This window comes from Macaca mulatta, chromosome 20 (genome assembly GCF_049350105.2).
Source record: "Macaca mulatta isolate MMU2019108-1 chromosome 20, T2T-MMU8v2.0, whole genome shotgun sequence".
Lineage (NCBI taxonomy): Eukaryota > Metazoa > Chordata > Mammalia > Primates > Cercopithecidae > Macaca > Macaca mulatta.
The window spans coordinates 43,060,680-43,081,991 of record NC_133425.1 but is presented as its reverse complement, the minus strand read 5'-3'; the positions used below and the strand labels follow the sequence as shown (position 1 = coordinate 43,081,991).

At 38.0% G+C, this 21,312-nt stretch overlaps 1 protein-coding gene across 11 annotated transcripts in view; it reads right to left on the bottom strand.

Moving 5' to 3' along the window:
- Positions 1–21,312, bottom strand: part of PHKB (phosphorylase kinase regulatory subunit beta) — a 225,514-nt gene that overhangs the window by 34,874 nt on the left and 169,328 nt on the right. For all 11 annotated transcript variants that reach the window (XM_077984034.1, XM_077984031.1, XM_077984029.1 and 8 more), the window contains 6 exon segments: positions 16,583–16,638; positions 15,985–16,078; positions 10,577–10,660; positions 10,032–10,136; positions 8,603–8,685; positions 8,308–8,398 (listed from right to left, as the gene is read on the bottom strand). In XM_077984034.1, coding sequence (XP_077840160.1) covers positions 8,308–8,398; positions 8,603–8,685; positions 10,032–10,136; positions 10,577–10,660; positions 15,985–16,078; positions 16,583–16,638 — 513 coding nt within the window.

Sequence of the window (21,312 nt, the reverse complement as noted above, 5' to 3'; positions counted from 1 at the left end):
CGTGGTGGCATGTGCCTGTAGTCCCAACTACTTGGGAGGCTGAGGCAGGAGAATCACTTGAACACAGAAGGTGGAGGTTGTAGTGAGCCGAGATCGCACCACTGTACTCTGGCCTGGCGGAGCGAGACTCCGTCTCAAAAAATAAATAAAGTAAAATAAAATATCCAAATTAGAAAACACATAAAATACTAAAATTGTTTTGGGAAAAGATGTGAAATTGTACTTTGGATTCTGCTACTGTAATGTATTTCTGGGTCATCCAATGATAGGATACCGACAAGACTCCATTTTTTCAGGAACATGAAGGTATTGGTTTTCCAGGCCAATGCTTCTCTACATTCTGGCGTATGGCTACCCATATTTGGTCATTTTATTTTCCATTAGTTTCTGATTATAGGCTGAACAAACTAAATGAGTCTGAACTGAAACATTGTTTGTGTTTGTCAGTGGTTCACGGTGAACAGTATGAACAGTATAAATGAATGATAAACCTACAATGATTTTTAACATTATGTGTTACTTCTAATTATCTGATGAATTGTCAGAGAAAATGGAGAAATGTACTCATAAAAAACAAGGCATAAATTATTACTTAAAAATAAGGCAATATTTATTACATATTTATACAATATTTATAACATATATTATTTTCTCTATTTTCTCACTGTTCATCTCAAATGTGAAGAAACAGGACACTGGGAATGTTGCTTTTGTTGGCTAACTACCCAGAGTAGTAGTGCCTTCTCCTCTAGTGGAAACTCATAAACAAAGTAGATCAACAAATGTCCATTTATAGATGACAGGATGGACATATTAATAGCAATCATAATAAAGTTTCCTCGAGTTTGAGTGAGAAAGGTCGACTATGCAGTTGATCTGCACATTTTTACTAGCCTGGCTATAGTCAGGTCACTCTGGAACAGTAAGTTCCCTAAGAGCAGGGTCTGTGCCTAGGCAGGTTCATCGAATGATATTTCCTAATATGTAGGCTAGCATGTATACATTTGTTAGACAAATATTTATTGAAGGCCTACTAGGTACTATGTTAGGTATTGAGGATACAGCATGAACAAAATACATAACATTCTTGCCTTCTTGAAACTGTTCTTAAAGGTATGTGTAGCGGATAGACAATAAAAAAGCTATATACACACACACACACACAGTCATGCATCGCTTAATGACCAAGATACATTCTGAGAAATGCATCATTAGGCAATCTTGTTGTTGTGTGAACACCCATAGAGTGTACTTACACAAACTGTGGTATAGCCTACTAAGCACTAAGCTATATGGCACAGCCTATTGCTCTTAGGCTACAAACATGTACTGAATACTGTAGGCAACTGTAATATGATGGTTAAGTATTTGTGTATCTAAAGATAGAAAAGGTACAGTAAAAATACAATATTAAAATCTTACCAGACCTCCACTGTATACATGGTCCATCATTGACTAAAATGCTGTTATGTAGCATATGACTCTATGTATATAATAATTATAATATATATTATTACTACATATATGTATTTATTATGTCAGATGGTGATAAGTGCAAAGTAGAAATAAGAAAAGGCAGGGGATGGGGAGTACCAGGGCAGGGGAGTAGGATGAGGGTTGTTAGCTATTTCATATAGGTGATCAGAAAGGATTTCTCTAATAAAGTAACATGTAATCAGAAACTGAAGAAAGGACTATAGTCAATGATATGGATCTGAGGGAAGAGTGTACGGGGCTGGGAGTGATAAGTGCAAAGGTCCTGAGGCAGGAGCATGCTTAGTGTCTTTGCGAGCAGTAAGGAGGAAAATGTGGTTGAAATAGAGTAGATGGGGCAGCTGGTAGGAAATGAAATAAGAGATGTAGGTCCAGACCATGGAGAGCACATAGACCATTTGAAGAACAGTGGTTTCCAGTTTGTGTGAGAGAGGAAATCATTGGAGGCTTATGATATATGACATAAACTGCCTATGACCAGGTAGAGCATGAACAGGCTGTCTTATGTCTAGTTGGAATTTAGGAGATGACTGTAAAAACCTAGGTGAGGGATAATGGTAGCTTGGACCATGATAATAGCACTGAAGGTGATGGGAAGTGGTTAGATTCTGGATACAACTTGAGGATAGAGACAACAGGATTTAATAATAAATTGTAACACAGGGTATGAGAGACAAGAGAGAGTCAAGAATTACTTAATTCTTAAAGCTTATAGCTAATGCTTAAACAGAAAATAATAATAATAATTTCCGTTTTATTAGCCTACTCACCCTTATATTCTAATTCAGCCCATAAAATAAATGTTTACTCTGAGTTATAGACAAATGCTAAATTCCATTAATAATCTATGGGGCTTTTGATTAAAAAAAATTCAGTTGGTTGTAGAAGCTCCTATATTAGTACTGGAAAAAGCAAACTTAACAACAAATTTGCTAGGCATTAGTATTCTATTTCTGATGGTAATTAAATAATACTGTATGTGTCAAATGCAATATATTTAAAACACTCAATTATATCCCACCAGGTCCTTTCCAACAGACCATCCTACCCAAGACTGCATTCCTTCCCATCACTCTCCCAACCTACCTTTGTTTTCTGTTGGGCTTTCCCTTTAGAATTTAAGTCTCATGTGGTCAAAAACCTTGTGTATCATATTCATCACTACATCCCTAGTGCCTACAGTCAGAGCACAATAAATATTTGTTGAATCAATGAGGCAATATTTAAATATTTCCCACAGATAACAGTAGTGAGGAGAGTACTCTGGGGATGCAGAGATGAGTGAACCTTGAGCTGAACAAGATTACAAACCACAGAGCGAGGCAGGCAGAAGAAACTAGCTAAACATAAAATGAAACAAGAGCTATAGCAAACATTCAAGCAAAATGTCATAGAAGGACAATGAAAGGAGAAATTAATTCCAGTCCCGGAGGCTTCACTAAAGACGAAACATTCACCTAAGCTGTAAAATTAAAGTATGACATAGAAAGAAAAAAAGAAAAGGCAACTCTAAAATACCATCATAGCATGAGGGCATAAAACTCCAATTACATTTAGAGATTTGGAAACCAAGTCTATTTGGGGCATGGAAAGCATGGCTAGCAACAAACTGCATGGAGAGATGTCCTGGGTAATGGGGCTGGGAGAAGAGGCTGGGATCCTAGTAATGAGTAAAACTGGATCAGGAGATACGGAAATTTGAAAGGATTTGAAATAAAACCCAAGAGGAGCATATAGATGCCATTTTCATTGATTATATTAGTAAAAAAAAAAAAAAGGAAGGTTGGAGTGTGGGGAGAATGAGGAACTGTTGTTTATGAGTATAGAGTTTGAGTTTTGCAAGGTGAAAACAGTTCTAGAGATTGTTTGCACAACAAGGTGAATTCAATTTATCACCAAAACAAGGTGAATATAGTTAACACCACTAAACTGGACACTTAAAAATGATTAAGATTGCAAATTTTATGTTATGTATGTTTTACCACAATTTTTAGAGATGGCAAAGTACATATTTAAATTCAGAAGACCTTCAAAAATATCATTGACATTTTGGGCTACTGATGACTATAAGTCTAGAACAGTTATGTACTTACATTTTGCTTTTGATAAATATTTTTAATTTAAATAAAAGAAGGAAAAAGTAAAAACACAAATGGTGAACTTCCATTTACATTTTTTAAAAAAGGTAAAACTCAGCCAGGCCCAGTGGCTCATGCCTGTAATCCTAGCACTTTGGGAGGCTGAGACGGGTGGATCATGAGGTCAGGAGATCGAGACCATTCTGGCTAACACGGTGAAACCCCATCTCTACTAAAATACAAAAAATTAGCCGGGCGTGGTGGCACATGCCTGTAGTCCTAGCTACTTGGTAGGCTGAAGAAGGAGAATCGCTTGAACCTAGGAGGTGGAGGTTGCAGTGAGCCAAGATCGCGCCCCTGTGCTCCAGCCTGGGTGACAGAGTGAGACTCTGTTTCAAAAAAAAAAAAAGTAAAATTATTTGAATCATGACAAAACTACTGACCTCTTTCTCCTATAATTTCTGAAACACAACTAAAAATGGGAAAATGAGATAGGTAGTGAAGTAGACATTAAACTCTGCTGCTGAAAAGAAAGTGATGAAAGTTCAGGTGCTTGAGTATAAAAAGTAGTGAACTAGGAATGGGAAACCATGAATTCTATTCCTATCTGCAGTAACTAGTCTTAGGACTACAGACAGTTACTGTCCTACAAAGAGCTCTAGTTCTGTTTGTAAAAGGAGGGGATTAGATGAAATATCTTAAGGTCTTGACCAACTTGAGCTTTGTGTATAAGGATATATAAGCAAAAAGTTTCCCAATTTCAGATGATGCAGGATTAAAAAGGATATCATTCTAACTTTAAAACGCTATGCTGTGCTTGACATTAAAAGAAAATAAAAAGAAAAGGAGAAACCTTCAATTTATTAACTTGAGAGAAAATCACCGCATTTTGCACTGTCTTTATAATTTGTCTATGACTCTTCAAATAAAATGAAAACTTTACACAACATGGCAGAATATTAAACTTCAAAGTAAAGTAAAATTATTTTCAACTCAAAGTCATCACAAAACTAAGAATTTGTCAACATTAGGGGCTAAAACTGATAGCTTATGATATGTCCAAAATAAAAGCTTGAAAGTATTTTGATTTCTTCTTAAAATAAACATCTTTTAAAATTAAGTCATTTAATCCACTTGAAATGTATTTTGGTGTATGAAGTGAGTTGATACTCTAACTTCCTTAATTTTCCCCAAACTATATATTAAATAATCTATACATCCACCATTAATTCATTGTTTCCTTGATCACATATTATTTTAAGTTCTTGTGTGTATACTGGGGTGTTTTTCTGAGTTACCTATCCTCTGCCATCAATTATAGTGAATAAGTACTACACTGTTTCACTGACCTCAATTTTGGTGACCGAATTTTTCATTTAGAATTTCTATTTGATTCTTTTTAAATATACTATTGAAGTTTCTAATAAAATTCTCCAACTTGTTATCTAATTTCTTAAACACATTGATCGTAGTTATTTTGACGTCTATGTCTGACAACTCTAATATCTGAACCAATGTAGGTGGCTCTCTGTTGTTGATCACTCCTAGCATGCCTGATAATTTTGAATGACAGACAGACATTGTACATATTTGTAGAAATACTTTGAGGTTCTGGATGTTATCCACTACCCTTTGTGAGGAGTGAACTATTTCTGATTCCCTTTTACTCAAAGGTATAGCTTTTCAAGAGGGTCATCTGAAAGTCTGAAGTATTTACTGAAATCCCTCTTCCCTGGTGGGCCCTTAACCATATGAAATTGCCAAAAGCTCTACTCCACTGAAATGACCATGATTATAATGAACTAGTAGACTAATTTAGGAGGTACTCACATTTTTGTAACAGTCTTTTTATCCAAGGATATGGTATAGCCCATCATTTATTCAAATCTTATATTTCTCTTCAAGATTATCTAGGTCTTTTTTCTTTTCCATATAGGCCCACTTATTTCTTAAAAGGAATAGAAAAATGCCTAGCTACATCTTGGAATGGAAGGGATATTTCAGTATAAAATCAAAAGTAGATTTCTGGTTAATATGACCAAGATATATATTTAACTCCTGTTTTTCCTAAAATCCGTCAAATAATAGTGGAAAAAAATGTTTAAGGTATAAACCCACTAAGGTATAAATCCATTAGGACAAAGAGAACAGGAAAGAGCCTCAGGACCCTGAGACCCAGACACTGCTGGGATTCACGGACATTCCACGTAGGAAGACTGGGTCCAAAAGTTCCTTTCCATTCCCTGAACGCTTAGGGAGTTACTATCTGCTTTCAGCTCCCTGAGTTTTGAGAGACAAAAGGCTTTTTCTCTGGTTAAAAACACTGTACTCAAGAGTATAAGACACAGTGGAGAGCAGGAGATACAAGGATTAAACAGTGGATTTGGTTGAAGACTGCATACTTCACAGTGGGATCCCTGGTTTCCTTCCTTCACCCTGCTCTCAGGATATGGAAACAAAGTGTATGTCCTTTGGTCATGATGTTAGAGATGTACTTTCTGGGTAGACTGAAAAGCCTTAGAGAAAAGAATTCCAGATATTGGCATCTGAGGCTTTCTACAACAAAAAGGAGCTTTTGCCATCAGATCACCTTGTAAGTGAATTCATCAAGAATCTTTCTCCTAAACACAGGAAGAAACATAAAAAAAAAAAAAGCTCAATATCACTAAGCATCAGAGAAATGCAAATCAAAGCCACAATGAGGTTGGGTGCAGTGGCTTATGCCTGTAATCCTAGCACTTCGGGAGGCAGAGGCAGGAGGATCACTTGAGCCCAGGAGTTTGAGACCAGCCTGGGCAACACAGCAAGACCCTGTCTCTACAAAAAACTAAAAAATTAGTCAGGCATGGCGGCATGTACCTGTAGTCCCAGCTACTTGGGAGGCTGAGGTGGGAGGGTCCCTTGAGCTTGGGTGGTTGAGGGAACAGTGAGCTGTGCACTCGACTGCACTCCAGCCTGGGTGACAGAGCGAGACCCTGTCTTACAAACAAACCAACAAACAAAGAAATACACACACAAAAAAACAACTCACAGTGAGACACCATCTCACACTAGTCAGAATGGCTAGTATTAAAAAGTCAAAAGACAATAGATGCTGGTGAGGCTGTAGAGAAAAGGGAATGCTTATACACTGTTTGGTGGGAATGTCAATTAGTTTAGCCACTGTGGAAAACAGTTTGGAGATTTCTCAGAGAACTTAAAACAGAACTACCATTCAACCCAGTGAATCCTAATACTGGGGCAGTATTAAAAAAAAAAAAAAAAAAAAAAAAAAAAAAAGACCACTAGAGCAGGGAGGGAGGAAGGAGGGCCAGGAATGAAAAACTATTGGGAACTGTGCTTAGAACCTGGATGATGAGACCACTTACACCCCAAATCTCAGCATCATGCATATACCCAGGTATATGTATCCCGCTGAATCAAAAACAAAAGCTGAAATAGTAACAAAAGAAAAAGAGAATCTTTGTACCCAAGCACACAGCTTCCTCTGAACTTTTTACTCCTTCACTTTTAAAAATTAATAAATAGCTAAAGAATACTGGACATCTGACAAATCCCTCCAACATGAAAGACTGAGGGAAAAACCTCTGAAAAGTCATAATGCAGAGGAAAGGAAAATTGAAGAAGAAAAAACCTCTAGGTTATATCCTCAGAAAAGATAAAATATGACGTCCATGAAATATCCATAGGACAGGATACTACGAAAAATGAAAATTTAAAACATGATAGCCAACATGCAAAACTCAGTAGAAGAACTGCAAGATAAAAATCAAAGAAATTGCCTCAGGAGGCGTTACAAAAAGACAAAGCAACAGAAAACAAAGGAAAAAAGATAAATGCCTAGGTGAAAATCAAGTATGCAAAATACAATCACCAGTGAATGAGTATGCAAACATGCCATTTATAACACTATATAGGTCTTTCTTTATAAACTTTCCTCTTTCTTATTTAATATTGAGCACCTACTATGTGAAAGACCCCATGGAATAATCATTATTATTTTACAGAAATAAATTATATAAGCCTATATAATAGACTGCAATCTTAGTAGTTAAAGGTCACAAAAGCATGTTGAAGAATAGAAGTATGTTTGCATCTGGATGATTTTGTAGAGCTGCTCTTAAAGTCTGGTAAGACCTCAGAGCCCAGTAACCCTGAAAGAAGGAAGGATATTCCAGGCAGAGAAAATGGTGTGAGCAGAGGGACAGAACCCCACAAAATTCAAGACACAGTAGTTATTGTATTGGCTGAAGCACAAAGAGTGTTTAGTAGGAGAGAACTGTGGACAGAGAGGCTGTTATGACCAACAGTGAACCAAAGAATGTTTCTGTAATTTAGGAGCTGTGAAGATAATGCTGTGAAGTTCTGAACAGAACAAGGTTTATTTCCAGGTTGGATGTTAGTATAAAGCAGGAAAAAGAGCACTGGACCAACAGTCAGCCAGTCTGCCCCTAAAAGCCCAAGGTTATAAAGCAGGTCACTTCACCACTATGGACCTAGCTTTTAGAGATGAGCTACTGAAGTTAAAATTCTGCACAGGAAATCGCTGCAAGTGTTTAAGCATCTTACTTCGTGGGATCAGATAAACTGGAAAGGTGACAATAGGAATAGGAAGATAGGTAGAGAATAAAACCTTAAGACAAAAACCTTAAATGAGAACATATATTAAGAAACATAGCTGTATTGTAGATTAACTGTCCTGAAAATAGAAGCATACTGAAAATCAGAAGGCTACCTGTAGACGATCCACATGAACTTTGACTCCTCCAATTATTCCTTTTTTAAGGGCTGCCAGCATATCTAATATGGGGTTGAACCGGCTACCTCTAAAAAATATAAATAAACAAAATGTACAGATTAACATCAGAATGGTGAATTAATAATCTAATACTAAGTGCCCCTTATATATACAAAGTATTCTACCACCTACTAAGAAGTACACAAAAAAATCCAAGGAGGCCTTTCTTCCCAAGGGCTCACTGCGTTCATGGCAGTGAGACACTTGCACCTTACTTCTTGTATCAACCTACCTTATATTGTCTTCCCGGATGAGAACAAGGAAAAGTGGACGTCCGTGCATTTTCCAATATTGTTTAATGAACTGCAGTGCATTCTGTCAAAACAGAATGACACAGTATCTAAGACGAACAGGATGCTCAACTATGAGTGCCAAAGAGCCAACAAAATTCTTATGTAGCAAGACAGTTCACAATCCAACCCTGAAAAACTTAGACTACTCAGGTGTAGAAGTGCTCTAGCAGGTTCTCTGGGTACATGCAAGTTACGCTGAACACCTCTTGGAGTTCAGTGATTTCAAACTTCATTGTTAAAAGTAATCACACTACATTTGTTTTAATGGTTTTTTTCCTCTCTTTTAAAAAATTTTAATCTATTTATCTGTTTATTTATTTAGAGACTGCCAAGGCTGGTCTAGAATTCCTGGGCTCAAGTGATCCACCTGCCTCAGCCTCCCAAAGTGCTGGGATTACAGGTATGAGCCAACGTGCTTGGCCTCCTTTTTTTAAAAAGCCTAAAATGTACAGTTCAAGAATGGCCTCAGGGGGAACAATCATGCCAGCCATTCAGAAGATTAACTCACTTCATATTACTAGGGATTTATATTACAGCAGGTGGAGAAGACTGGACTGAATTTATACAGACCATTAGCAATGTAGAGGCAGTTCTTTATTTGACTAATTATCTATCTATCTATCTACCTATCTATCTATCTATCTGTCAATCAATCAGTCATCTCAAAGACTTAAATATAATCATCATCATCACATCAAAAACTTATATAATACTTCACCATATGCCAGGCACTATTCTTAGTACTTTAAATATATTAACTCATTTAATCCTCAGAACACCCCTTAATTATTATTCAGTTTTACAGATGGGAAAACGAGGCACAGAGGAGTTAAGTAACTTGCCCAAGAACACACAGCTGGCAAGTGGCATAGCCAAGATTTTAACGAATGCAGTCTGGCTCCAGATTTCATGCTTTAAATCATGATTCTAACCTTCTCTGCTCTGTAAGCAGAAAAGGGAGTGAAGATTTTAACTCATGGAGTTATGACTTAGTTGAGGTTTTACTGGATATTCTTCATGAATAAAATTATTTTGCTAATTTACCTTTTGTTCAAAAAGAGATAAACTGTCATATGAACATATTTTTCAAAATAGGTCCCCCTGTTTTTCTGAATTGTATCTTTTCATTTCATTTGTAGAAAGGCACAATGAGCAGTCATACAACTGTATATAAGACAGAGGTCACCTATTATGCCAATGCTGCAAGTAATTTACACTCTCCAAAGCTATGCAGGTGGTTTTACTGTCATGCTTTACACTGTGTTAACCTAGTATCACAGATATCTGGGAGTACTCAATATAGTAACATATGATAAAATCAGTGGAAACAAAGTCATTCCATTTTTAAGAAAGGTGTTCCGAAGCTACCTTTATGTCATCTATCAGCAGGAAAACATCCTGAGACATGTAGAAATCACTTAGGTCGAAAATAATCGGGTAACAAACCACAGTCTTTCCTAAAATGCGATAAATCTGTAAGGGAAAAAGTTTTAAAACAAATAACTAAAGAACATACCAAAGGCAAAGGTGCAGTACTATAAGTCTCAATAAAAATAAAAACTGATGTTTAATTCTGAATAAGCACATAAATTAATAGCTTGTGACATCCATATAATATTTAAAAATTTTAGTTTCTTGATTGAATCAGTATACTAATAAACTTAAAGCAGTCTACCTCAAATATGATAGAAAAAGTCTGTGAGTAAATATCATTATGATTAGATATTTTACAAAGCTTAGATAAGACTTCCACGATATTATGCAAAATAAGATTTACTAGCAGAAAATAATACTTCAGATAAGTAGTCTGAATACATAATGAAAATGAAAAAGGATGCATAGCAGGTCAAACACCATTTCAGTATGTGGTATGAGAATCCCAAAACTACTTTTTGAGGACATTTCATGAGTACCTTTGATGTACCGAGGCAGCCAATGGGCCTATCTGGCCTTCCGGAGAGTCCTAACTTTTCATTGATACCCAGGTGGAAATAAGCCTGTTAAGACACAAGTTTGTAAGTTAGAGTCAGGTAAGAATCCATGTTACTTTCTTGACCCTGAGTATTGCCCTGTTAATTTCTGATCTTTCCAGAGAGAAAGAAGCTAGGGAACCCTAATCCAAAAACTTGTAGGAAGACAAGCTAGCCAAAGATGTTAGCTTAGATTTTGGATTACTGAGAGATTTGAGAGCAAAACTTTTGCAGATCTACTTAGCAACATTCTTAAATTTGATATTGTTCTTACACTGCTATAAATGTACAACGTGCATGGCTCTGATTCGTAAAAGAACACAAAGAGGCTAAGGCTTCCTGTATCATTAAAAAAATCTAATTGTTTAACATTTTTAAAACTAGGCCCATAATCTCCTACTAAATTTCCACCTTCAAGTATTTCCCACCAAAATGAAAATGTCTTCATTGATTTTTTCTGATTATATACATTTTATGAAATATTCAAACCATACACTCAAAGTGAATGTTCCTGTTTATTTTCACAATCCCTTTTGCAACAACTACTTCTCTGGTATATGCTGAAAGGAGTATAGTTTATTGTATGATCCCTAAGGGGCACCAAGAGTATAGATAGGGTTAAAGACTCTTAAAAGTACATCAATAAATATATACTCATATTATACACATGTCAATATGTGTGTATATTTCCATAAATGGGTTCATATAACATATATTCTGTGTCCCATTTCTTAAACTTAATATTGTGGTATTCCAGTTTCAAGATGTTAAAATGGGCCAGGTGTGGTGGCTAGCGCCTGTAATCCCAGCATTTTGGGAGGCTGAGGTGGGCAGATCACGAGGTCAGGAGATCGAGACCATCTTGGCTAACACGGTGAAACGCCGTCTCTACTAAAAATACAAAAAATTAGCTGGGCATGGCGGCGGGTGCCTAGTAGTCCCAGCTACTAGGGAGGCTGAGGCAGGAGAATGGCGCGAACCCAGGAGGTGGAGCTTGCAGTGAGCTGAGATCGTGCCACTGCACTCCAGCCTGGGCGACAGAGCAAGACTCCGTCTCAAACAAACAAACAAACAAACAAACAAAAAAGATGTTAAAATGAGTCTATACTTTTTCTGTACATTTCTATGTTGAAATGATTGAAGAAATATTAAAATTGAGGGGGAAAGCTGGCCACAGTGGCTCATGCCTGTAATCCCAGCACTTTGGGAGGCCGAGGCGGGTGGATCACCTGAGGTCAGGAGTTTAAGACCTGCCTGGCTGACATGGTGAAACCCAGTCTCTACTAATAATACAAAAATTAGCTGGGCGTGGTAGCACACGCCTATAATCCTAGCTACTAGGGAGGCTGAGGCAGAAGAACTGCCTGAGCCCAGGAGGCAGAGGTTGCAGTGAACTGAGATGGTGCCACTGCACTCCAGTCTGGGTGACAAGAGTGAAACTCCATCTCAAAAATAAATACATAAATAAATAAAAACTGAGGGGGAAAAGTCTGCAGAAGTATTACAAAATAGGGAAGGGTGACACAGTGGAACAGAAACTTCTAGAATTTCTAGAAGGTTAAAAACAGTCTTGGAATGAATTAAGAGTTAATCAGTGTCAGAGCTGAGCACTTAATCTAATCAAGAAGCCCCTTTACCTTTTTTAACTCCTATCTCCTGATAAAGGTAGCTCCCACTTTTTTTTGTTATTTTAAAAATAATTCAATAAACATCTTTGGACAGTGTGTCATTATATCTGCAGGATAATTTCCTAGACTTGCTGGATCAAAGAGAATACATTATCTTTGAAATATAATGTGAGGTTGGTCACCCTCTAGAAATAATGTACCAATTTACACTGGTATTAACTGTGTACAGGCCTTGCCACCTTCTTGGGTCAAAATAATATTTTGTTTTTTCTTTTAAACTACTATATTAAAATATTTTGTGGTTCAGCATTTTCTAATATATTTAATGACTATTTGTATGTTTTGTAACTTTTTTCATTTGTTCCCTTTTCTATGGGGGAATTTGGCATCCTTTTTTGTTTTAAGAAATCTTGGTATATTAAGAGTATTGCCCCTTAAATCAAATACTTTGCCCAGTTTGCTCCTCTTCAGTGTTGTTATGAAATGTGAGAATGACTGCACAGTAGGTGGAATCTCATTTCAACATGTGGTATTTCAATATAAACATTTTTCTACTAGGAAATTTCACAAGCACCTTTGATATGCCAGGCTGTTTGCTATATTTAGTTATACAGTATTTGTCAATCATTTCCTCAATGGCTTTTTGGCATTGGTATCATTCTAAAAATGGACTTCCCCTCCCAACACCTAAAACATATTCTCGTATTTTTTATTCTAGTGCTTTTATATTTTAAAAATTTTAAAAGTTTTCAATTTTTGATCTGTCTGCAATTTATTTTTACATTTAATGAGAGAAATAAATCTAACCGATATTTTCCTAAATGGAAAATTAAACCAACTATCTCTACACAATCTAGTGATTGTGATTTGGACCGATTTCACATAATAACTTCATTGTATACAAAATTAGTGGTGTTGCCAGAGCTTTCTGTTCACTGACATAGTGCACACATCTATGTGAGAGTTGGGTTTGTATCTCTTTCTCCTTTCGACTTGTACATTCCTGTAGAACAGCAGCCCAAGTTGGCACTGTGCCTAGTATGTAGCTGGTGCTCAGGAAATACTTGATAGATGAATGAGGGAGCAACTGAATATTCTCCTGAGCCACACGTGCTGTGAATATTGATTCTGGAATAGCAGTGATTTTAGACAAAGTCAACTGGCCAGAAATGGTGCTTTATAAGCATTATGTTGATAGCTGCACTGAAACCACAGCACATAACACTAGATGCAGCCCCCTTTACCTCATATATTAATAGTTTCAAATTTTCAGAAATAAATGTATAGTAAAATGTGTTGATCTAGGTGGGTTTCCTTTAAATACTACTCTTTGTTACAGTAAAATGATTCTCCTTAACTTTCTGAACCATGGTACGGCAGGTCTGTGACTATTTAGTGCTCCCCACATTCCAGGGTGCATATAACACTGCCCCCATGTTGTACACATTCATAACATTTAGTGCACCGAAAGACATAGTAGTGACCAAACTACCCAGAAATACAGAAGTACTTCATACTAGGACTGTACCATAGAGCAGATTTCTGTATTCCGATCCCCATGAAGCAAATCACACTACAGTCATCACATCATGAATATTAACCACATGCTGTGTAAAAACCCTGCTCTCAGCTGTCTGCCTTCACATCCTCTTCAGTGGGCTGAGGGAGGGAGTGGCTTCTCAGAAGAAAGGGAGCAACCGCTAGCATAAGAATATGTGCATCAGCTAAGATTTGAGGGAACACCTTTACTTTGAAAAGGCAGACTTATAAGGAGCAGAATACTAGGCAATATATCTTAGAGGATGAATTCCAAAGAGTAGCTACTTAGGAACACAGACGCTACAGCTACAACCAAAAACAATCTTCCATCTCAACACATGCACAGGAAGGTCGGCTCTTGCTCACAAGTCTGTCTTTTTAGCCACACGACACCAAAATTGCAAGTCATTTGTTAACACCATCTTTAAAACAAGATATAAAATAAGCCACAAACTGTTTTAAGTCTTCACTTGCTCTGTAACAGAAGGCCTTCTACTGCCTCTAATTCCACAAGCACTTTGTATGAACATCTATTATAACAGTTATCAAAGTGAACCGTAATTCACTGTTTTTTTTCTGTCAAACCAGTAAACTCAGAGGTCACTGAGAACAGGGACAAAGTCATTTCATCTGAGTGTCCTACACAGTGCTCTGCATATAGCATGTGTTTGTTGCTGAATGAATGAATATCACATTCAAGTTATTTGCTCTCCATGTTAGCCTTTTAAATCTTGATTGCATGTTGTCTGGTAGGATATAAACTCACCTATTATTAAAATAAGTTGCTAATATTAATTAGACTAGAAAAAACAGATTTGGGTTAATTTGTTTTAAGAGTATGTTTATCAAAGAATAAGCTTTGTTGGCGTTCTCTAGAGCTTTCAGCAGGAGAGCATAAAAGTGTATTAGCAGCCGACAGCCTGCAGCTAAATACTAAGAGCACAGCGTGGGAGCCTTAGATTTTGGCATCCTTCCCTCTCCTTCCATGTTGCTTCCAATCCTTGCCTTGTAACATTATGTACATCTGGGTACGAGTTTAAATTGTTACCTACTCTAGGGATCCTTGTATTTTCAGCTTTATCTCTTGGCAAGGTGGCGGTGGTTAAATTTATTAGAGAAGGTGTAAGGACTCTCCAAGAGCTGGTGCTCTTGGCGACCTGACACCCAGGTTCTGGTTTGTGTTGCCTAATGTCAAGATCCAGCCCTGATACCAGAGTCCTGCATTTTCTCATGTAATATGTACCTTTCTTCTCTAAGCCTTCATTTTTGTGTCATAGCAACAAGACTTTGACTACAACTATTTATGTTAAGCTAATAAACTTAATCATGTCCTCTTGAGATATACTGTTATAAAGACTTCTTCTACACACTGAGCAGTTTGTTCTTATGTTGTTTTTAACAATTACTAAATAAAAATGGCAGTTTATAAATAAGTAGTCGGTGGGAGTCAACAATATCCTGTCTCTAATGAGCAAGAATATTCACAAGCATAGGCAATAACAGATCCATCTACAGAGCAGTACATGCAAAAGGCCTCAAACGTTACCTTTTAATTCCATCCCAAATACGTATGGAACTACATCAATGATACATACAGATGTTACTTTTACTTTATAATTGCTTTGAGACCCAGCAAACCAAAGGGGCTGAAATTACTTCAGACACCAAACAGGAAGGCAAGAGAAAAAAGGAAAGTAGTAAATATCAAAAATATTTAGGTATGATAAGGTTTTCTTTTAAACAAACCTTCTCACATCTAAATATTTTTTGATAATCAAAGACGAAAAAATCAAAGATAAAAGGAAAAAATCAAATCAAAATGTAAAAATACATTTTGATAAAAGAGAAAAAAAATCAAATCAAAATATAAGATAATTTTATTTCTATTAAAATTAAGACTAACTTGTTGTTTAACTGCTCATCCTAGGTTAGTAATAGAGTTCAGAAAGAAGTAGAAATCAACAAGACCTATAAACATAATGTATACACACACACACAGAGTGCAAAGTTTTTTTAGTAACAATGTCCACTAAAGTGGAATTCTCAATTTAATTATTAGCTTTTGGATTACTGGTCCTATATCAGAATCAGATTTTAACTGTGTGACTTGTCTGTAAACTAAGTCCAGCCATCAAGCTCTAGTACCTCTACAAAGTAAGGAAAGTAAAAGGCAGAATCACTTACTTTCACAAGCTCTTGCTGAGGCCATATCTGAATGGGTTCTACTTGTTGAGGAGTTTGAGTTTGAATACCATATGTGTTCAGAAAAACTTGAAGTCTAAAGATCATAGGGAAAAAAAGAGATGTTTTTAAAAAACACATTTACAGTTTAGGAAGCAGTGAAGGAGGAGGGTAAAAGGGAACATGCTAACTTGGAGGGCATTATTAATTTGTTAGTATTAGCAATTTGCCATCTGCACTAGACTTCAGAGGCCCTTATGGATCCTCCACGAAGCATCAGATGGAAACATGAGGGGCTGGCAGGGAGGGTAAGCACTGATTTTGGTAATCCCATGTGTTTGCATGAATTTCTCAAAACTACAACCCAGGCAACACTGGCACTGGTCACAGTCTTTAATATTCACAACTAAAACAAAATTATTTTTAAACATGAAAAGAATAATATGTTGGCCATTTAAAGTGACATTAATGATATCCCTGAAAGCCTGTAAAGGAGTTTCTGAAGTTAATATCTTCTACCATACTCGATATTGTAAACATAAAGCAATCATTTCCCCTTCCCTCCCCACAAAAAAACACACCACCCACTTGGATTTCATACCTTTGGCTTTCTGCTATAAGTGCCACATGAACTACCAAATCATTTTCCAGTGGGCCCTGTAATGTAGAATAAGGGAGGGGGAAAACATTTTAAAAGATCTGGTCATCATCAGCTACAATGAGAATCAAGGACAATATTAACCATCTCTAAGCAGTTCATTAAAACGATGGGCACTAGCTGGCTCTCAGCGGCCACCTTTCTTTCCTTGCTCGCCACTGCCTACTAATCAATTTGATGGTGTAGACAGAGTAATGGAACACCAAGGAATGGAAAGCCATAAACCTCATCACCACCACAGGGGCTAGCCTGTCAGGGCTATTTTGAATGATGCATAAGAGTAGTTTGGGGACTGAGAGTCATTTTCCATCATTTAACTCTAAAGGGAAGAGGAGGACTAAAAATAAAAACCCAATTTATGTATTCTCTGTAAAAAAAAAAAAAAAAGACCGTGAGTTAAAATTGTTCATCTGACATCTTAACCACATATGAGGTTATTCCCTTTCTTGTTAGCCAATTTTCCTTTGGCACCTTCTACATCTAAATAGCTTTATTCTAATAGATAATTCTTATAATAGATCATGAACTACCCAGTTGACTATTAATTAACATTATGTTCATTAAATACAAGCTGTTGGACTTAATAGTTCTAATCAAAGGTAGTGTTGGATATTTGCTACTCATTTTTTGTGTGATAAAGATTCACCATAACGTGTATTATACATGTTAAATTGAACCCAATTTTGGAACCTGTATATAATTAACAGACAACATTAAGAAGCACCAATAAATTGTAGTATTAGGGAGCTCTGAAAATACTGATCAAACATAACTCTTTCATAGTAATGAATCCAACAGTCCCAATAATATGCTGTAAAACATTTGATTTATCATCAATCAGTTCCTCTCTATGGTATTCAATATGCCACTGAAATTTATGTATGATGGAAGGCAAGAAACACCGGCATACATATATCAGCAGTAAATACCATACAATCAAAGGGATGGTTCCCAGAATCATCGTGAAAGTGCCACTTCAGGCAGACTTTCATTGGATTTAAATGAATGTGTAAGAGAAAATGTGATTCAACAATCCAACAAAAACAAATACCCATTTAAAATTTTATAAATTCTGTTTTTACTTGATAAAGACCTTACAATTAAATGTTTCTCAAAAGGATGAGAAAAAACTTAAGTTTTCAAAGCCTCATCAAGATTTCTAACAATAAATGAAAAAATTAAGCTCTCTTTCTCTTGGATGAGATCTAGTATTTACTGCTTTAAAAGGAAGAGTAACCTTAGAATAGGCCATTATGCACAATCTTCAGGACAGTTATGGGATTCTTAAATAAAAAGCAAATGAAAACATACTAGAATACAGATGATATTTCAATAACAATAAATAAGGCAACTTATAGATTGTAATTGGCAAACTGGAATCTTCTTTTTGAATCATAGGTCTGTTTAGGATATTGTTTCCACTTGTGTAACAGAGTACTCAGGTCTAAAATGGTCACTATACATGTTGAATCATACTGGGCATCTAATTAGGGCACTATTACAGGGCTGAAGAGCTCTTTCATTGTAAAAACTAAGCATTTCAGATAGTCTGGTTCACAAACCATCTACCACAATGAGCTTGGACTTAGAACTGCAGCCCAAGTGGGACGCTTTGCCCCATTCACCACTGAGAGAAAGAATTCAACTCGGACAGCCCCACTCCTAAAACTCTTCCTTTCACTGCCAAAGTTGAAACCATCTGTTCTGTTTTTACCATTTTCCTCAAACCACCACCATTGGTTTGTTTGTTTGTTTGTTTGTTTCAGACAGGTTTTCACTCTGTTGCCCAGGCTGGATTGTAGTGGTGTGATCCTGGCTCACTGCAGCCTAGACCTCCTGGGCTCAGGTGATCCTCCTGTCTCAGCCTCCCAAGTAGGTGGGACTACAGGTGAGCACCACCACACCTGACTAATTTTTATATATATTTTTTAGAGACAGATTTCACCGTATTGCCAAGGCTGTTCCTGAACTCCTGGGCTCAAGCGATCTGCCCACATTGACCTCCCAAAGCGTTGGGATTAGAGGTGTGAGCCACTGCATCCAGCAAACCACCACCACTGTTGTTCAAAACCCATGAAGTCTCTTTGACAATTTCCTAATAGTAATTAATACCTTCTTTTCTGAATGGCATTTTTCCTAATAATATTGTAATACTTTCTGCTCATAGGTCACAGACAAACACACACACACACACACACACACACACACACACACACACACACACACACATATATACACACATACTCAAGCCCTGTGTGGTACTAGTAATCTTCATTTTACAGACATTTGGTGACTCATTCATCTGACCAAGAGGACACTAATCCACAAGACTCCATGTTAGAATATGAATATGATCCAATATCTCTCCTTGAGGAGTTCAGTCTACTAGGAGAGATGGATAACAGATACGTTTTCACACATGTGTTTACTATCACATAAAAGTATTTTACTGGTATCTTTCTTTGGCAGATCTACCTCATTTAAAAAAAAGTGACTGCAGGACATGACATTCTGTGGATATACCATACTTTATTTTTAAAATGTTTATGTTGATGGACATTTAAATGGTTTCCAATTTTTCATTTCTACAGAGAATATAATAATTGTCCCTATCTCAGAAAACTGCTGAAGATTTAGGGAGAGAACAAAGTGCTAAGCACAGTATTTCACACAAAAACACTCAATAAAGGGTACTAATTCTTGCTGTAGTTGCACATTTGCTTATTGTTATCTTCACACCTATCCTTGGACAGCTGCTGCCCTCCTCCTTGTCTAGATTTGCTATAATGCCTATGTTGCCCTAGATCCCATTGGCTTCCACCATTCTAAGACATTTGGATTATCCATCATCCTATTTTTTTATATGGCTAGTTCTTCCCCAAATGATTCTGAACGTCTTTTTAAAGACATCCTCAGGTGACTTAACACCTTCTTTAATGCTATGGTCTGAATGTGTATGTTCCTCCTGAAATTCAGGTTGAAATTTTAACCCCAAAGGTGATGGTATTGGCAAGGGACAAGGGGCTGGGGAATGGAGAGGGGTGCTTTGGGAGGTAATTAGGTCATGAGGGCAGAACCCTCATGAGCATGACTGGTATCCTTATAAAACAGGCCCTGCACCCTTTCCATCATGTGAGGACACAGGGAGAAGGCACCATTTATGAACCAGAGAGCAGGCCCACACCAGACACTCAATCTACCAGCACCGTGGTCTTGGATCACCCAGCTTTTAGAACTGCGAGAAATAAATTTCTGATGTTGATATGCTACCCAGTTTATGGTATTTTGTTATAGCAACCTGAACAAACTAAGACACTTAGCTACTACCCATTTTTTTTCCTTTCATTTCTCAAACATAAGACTATAACTATGTCCTTACCTTTCTTGCCTCTGAACTTCTGCCCTCTACAATCTATCCTGCCCTGTCTTTGGAGATATATAATCCTAACACAAGTCTATGGTCACATATTCATTCTATTCATTCTCTTTCTCAAATCTCATCCACTCTAGTAGCTTTAAGCTATTATCTCTAAGTGTCATAGGATCCTTGGGGTGTCACTTTGCCAGCCAGAAACCTCTGTGGCCAGTGGAGCCTTCTACTTGAATATTGTCCACACCAACTGGGCTCGTTCCACCCACGTGGCCTGGTAGGCTGTGCTCAGCTTGCACTACCAGCCTGGATCCCACACTTGCCAAGGGTGAGCCAGGCGTGGGGTAGTGAGGGGTATGTGGGTGAGCAATGTGGTGAGCCGGGCAGAGGGGGGCGGTCCATGTTTCAGCCTTGTTTGTATTACAGCTCTTTCAGTCCTGTCATTTGGTGAGTCCCAAGTTCTTGTCCCATGTCCAGGAAGAATGAGGTACACAGACAACTAGAGGGTGAGCAAGGCAGAAAGGAGCTTTATTGAGTGACAGAATAGCTCTCAGTAGACCCAAAGTGGGTAGCTCCTTTCTGCATGCAGGTCATCCCAATGAGTCAAGTAGACCTGAAGACCTCAAGTGGGTAGCTCTTTCCTGCAGCTGGTAGTCCCTACGTCTGGCTGAGTCTGGGGGTTTTTATGGGCTCAGAAGGGAGGAAGTGCATGCTGATTGGTCCATGGGTGGCCATGGGTGGGCCTGGAAAAAGCACAAGTTCTCACTCTGGGCTGCAGACTCCACCCAGGGGTGGCAAACTGGCCCTCAGGCTTCAGGTAATCCCTGGTTTGAAGGTGGGGTTTCACCAGGGACCTGCCACACCTGCTGCCCAGGAGCCTGTTTGCTTCCTACCATCATCAACATGCTGTCCAGGGTGCCCAGGCTGTTTGTGCCAAGGGGTACCTGCAGGCCCACGACAAGCTGCCCTTAGCCCCACCGGCTTCCCTTCTGTGCTCAAAGCCCAGAGGGGGCTGAGGCAGCAGAGGGCTGGCATGTCAATGCTGCCCTGAGCATGTGCACACCCAGCTGTGTTGCATCAGCACCCAGGCTCAGTCACAACTTTGTTCCATACTGCAGCAGGTGCCGGGTGTGGGGAGAGGCCAGGGAACGGGAGCAGGCACTTCTGAGCCCCCATGAGTACAAGGATGCCTGGGTCTGGATCTGCGGCTGGACAGCTGCAGCTGCACCTGAGAGCATGGGGCTCCTGCCCCACCAACTCAGTAGGGAGTGGGGCTCCTGCCTGCTCCCGGCCCCCTCTGGCT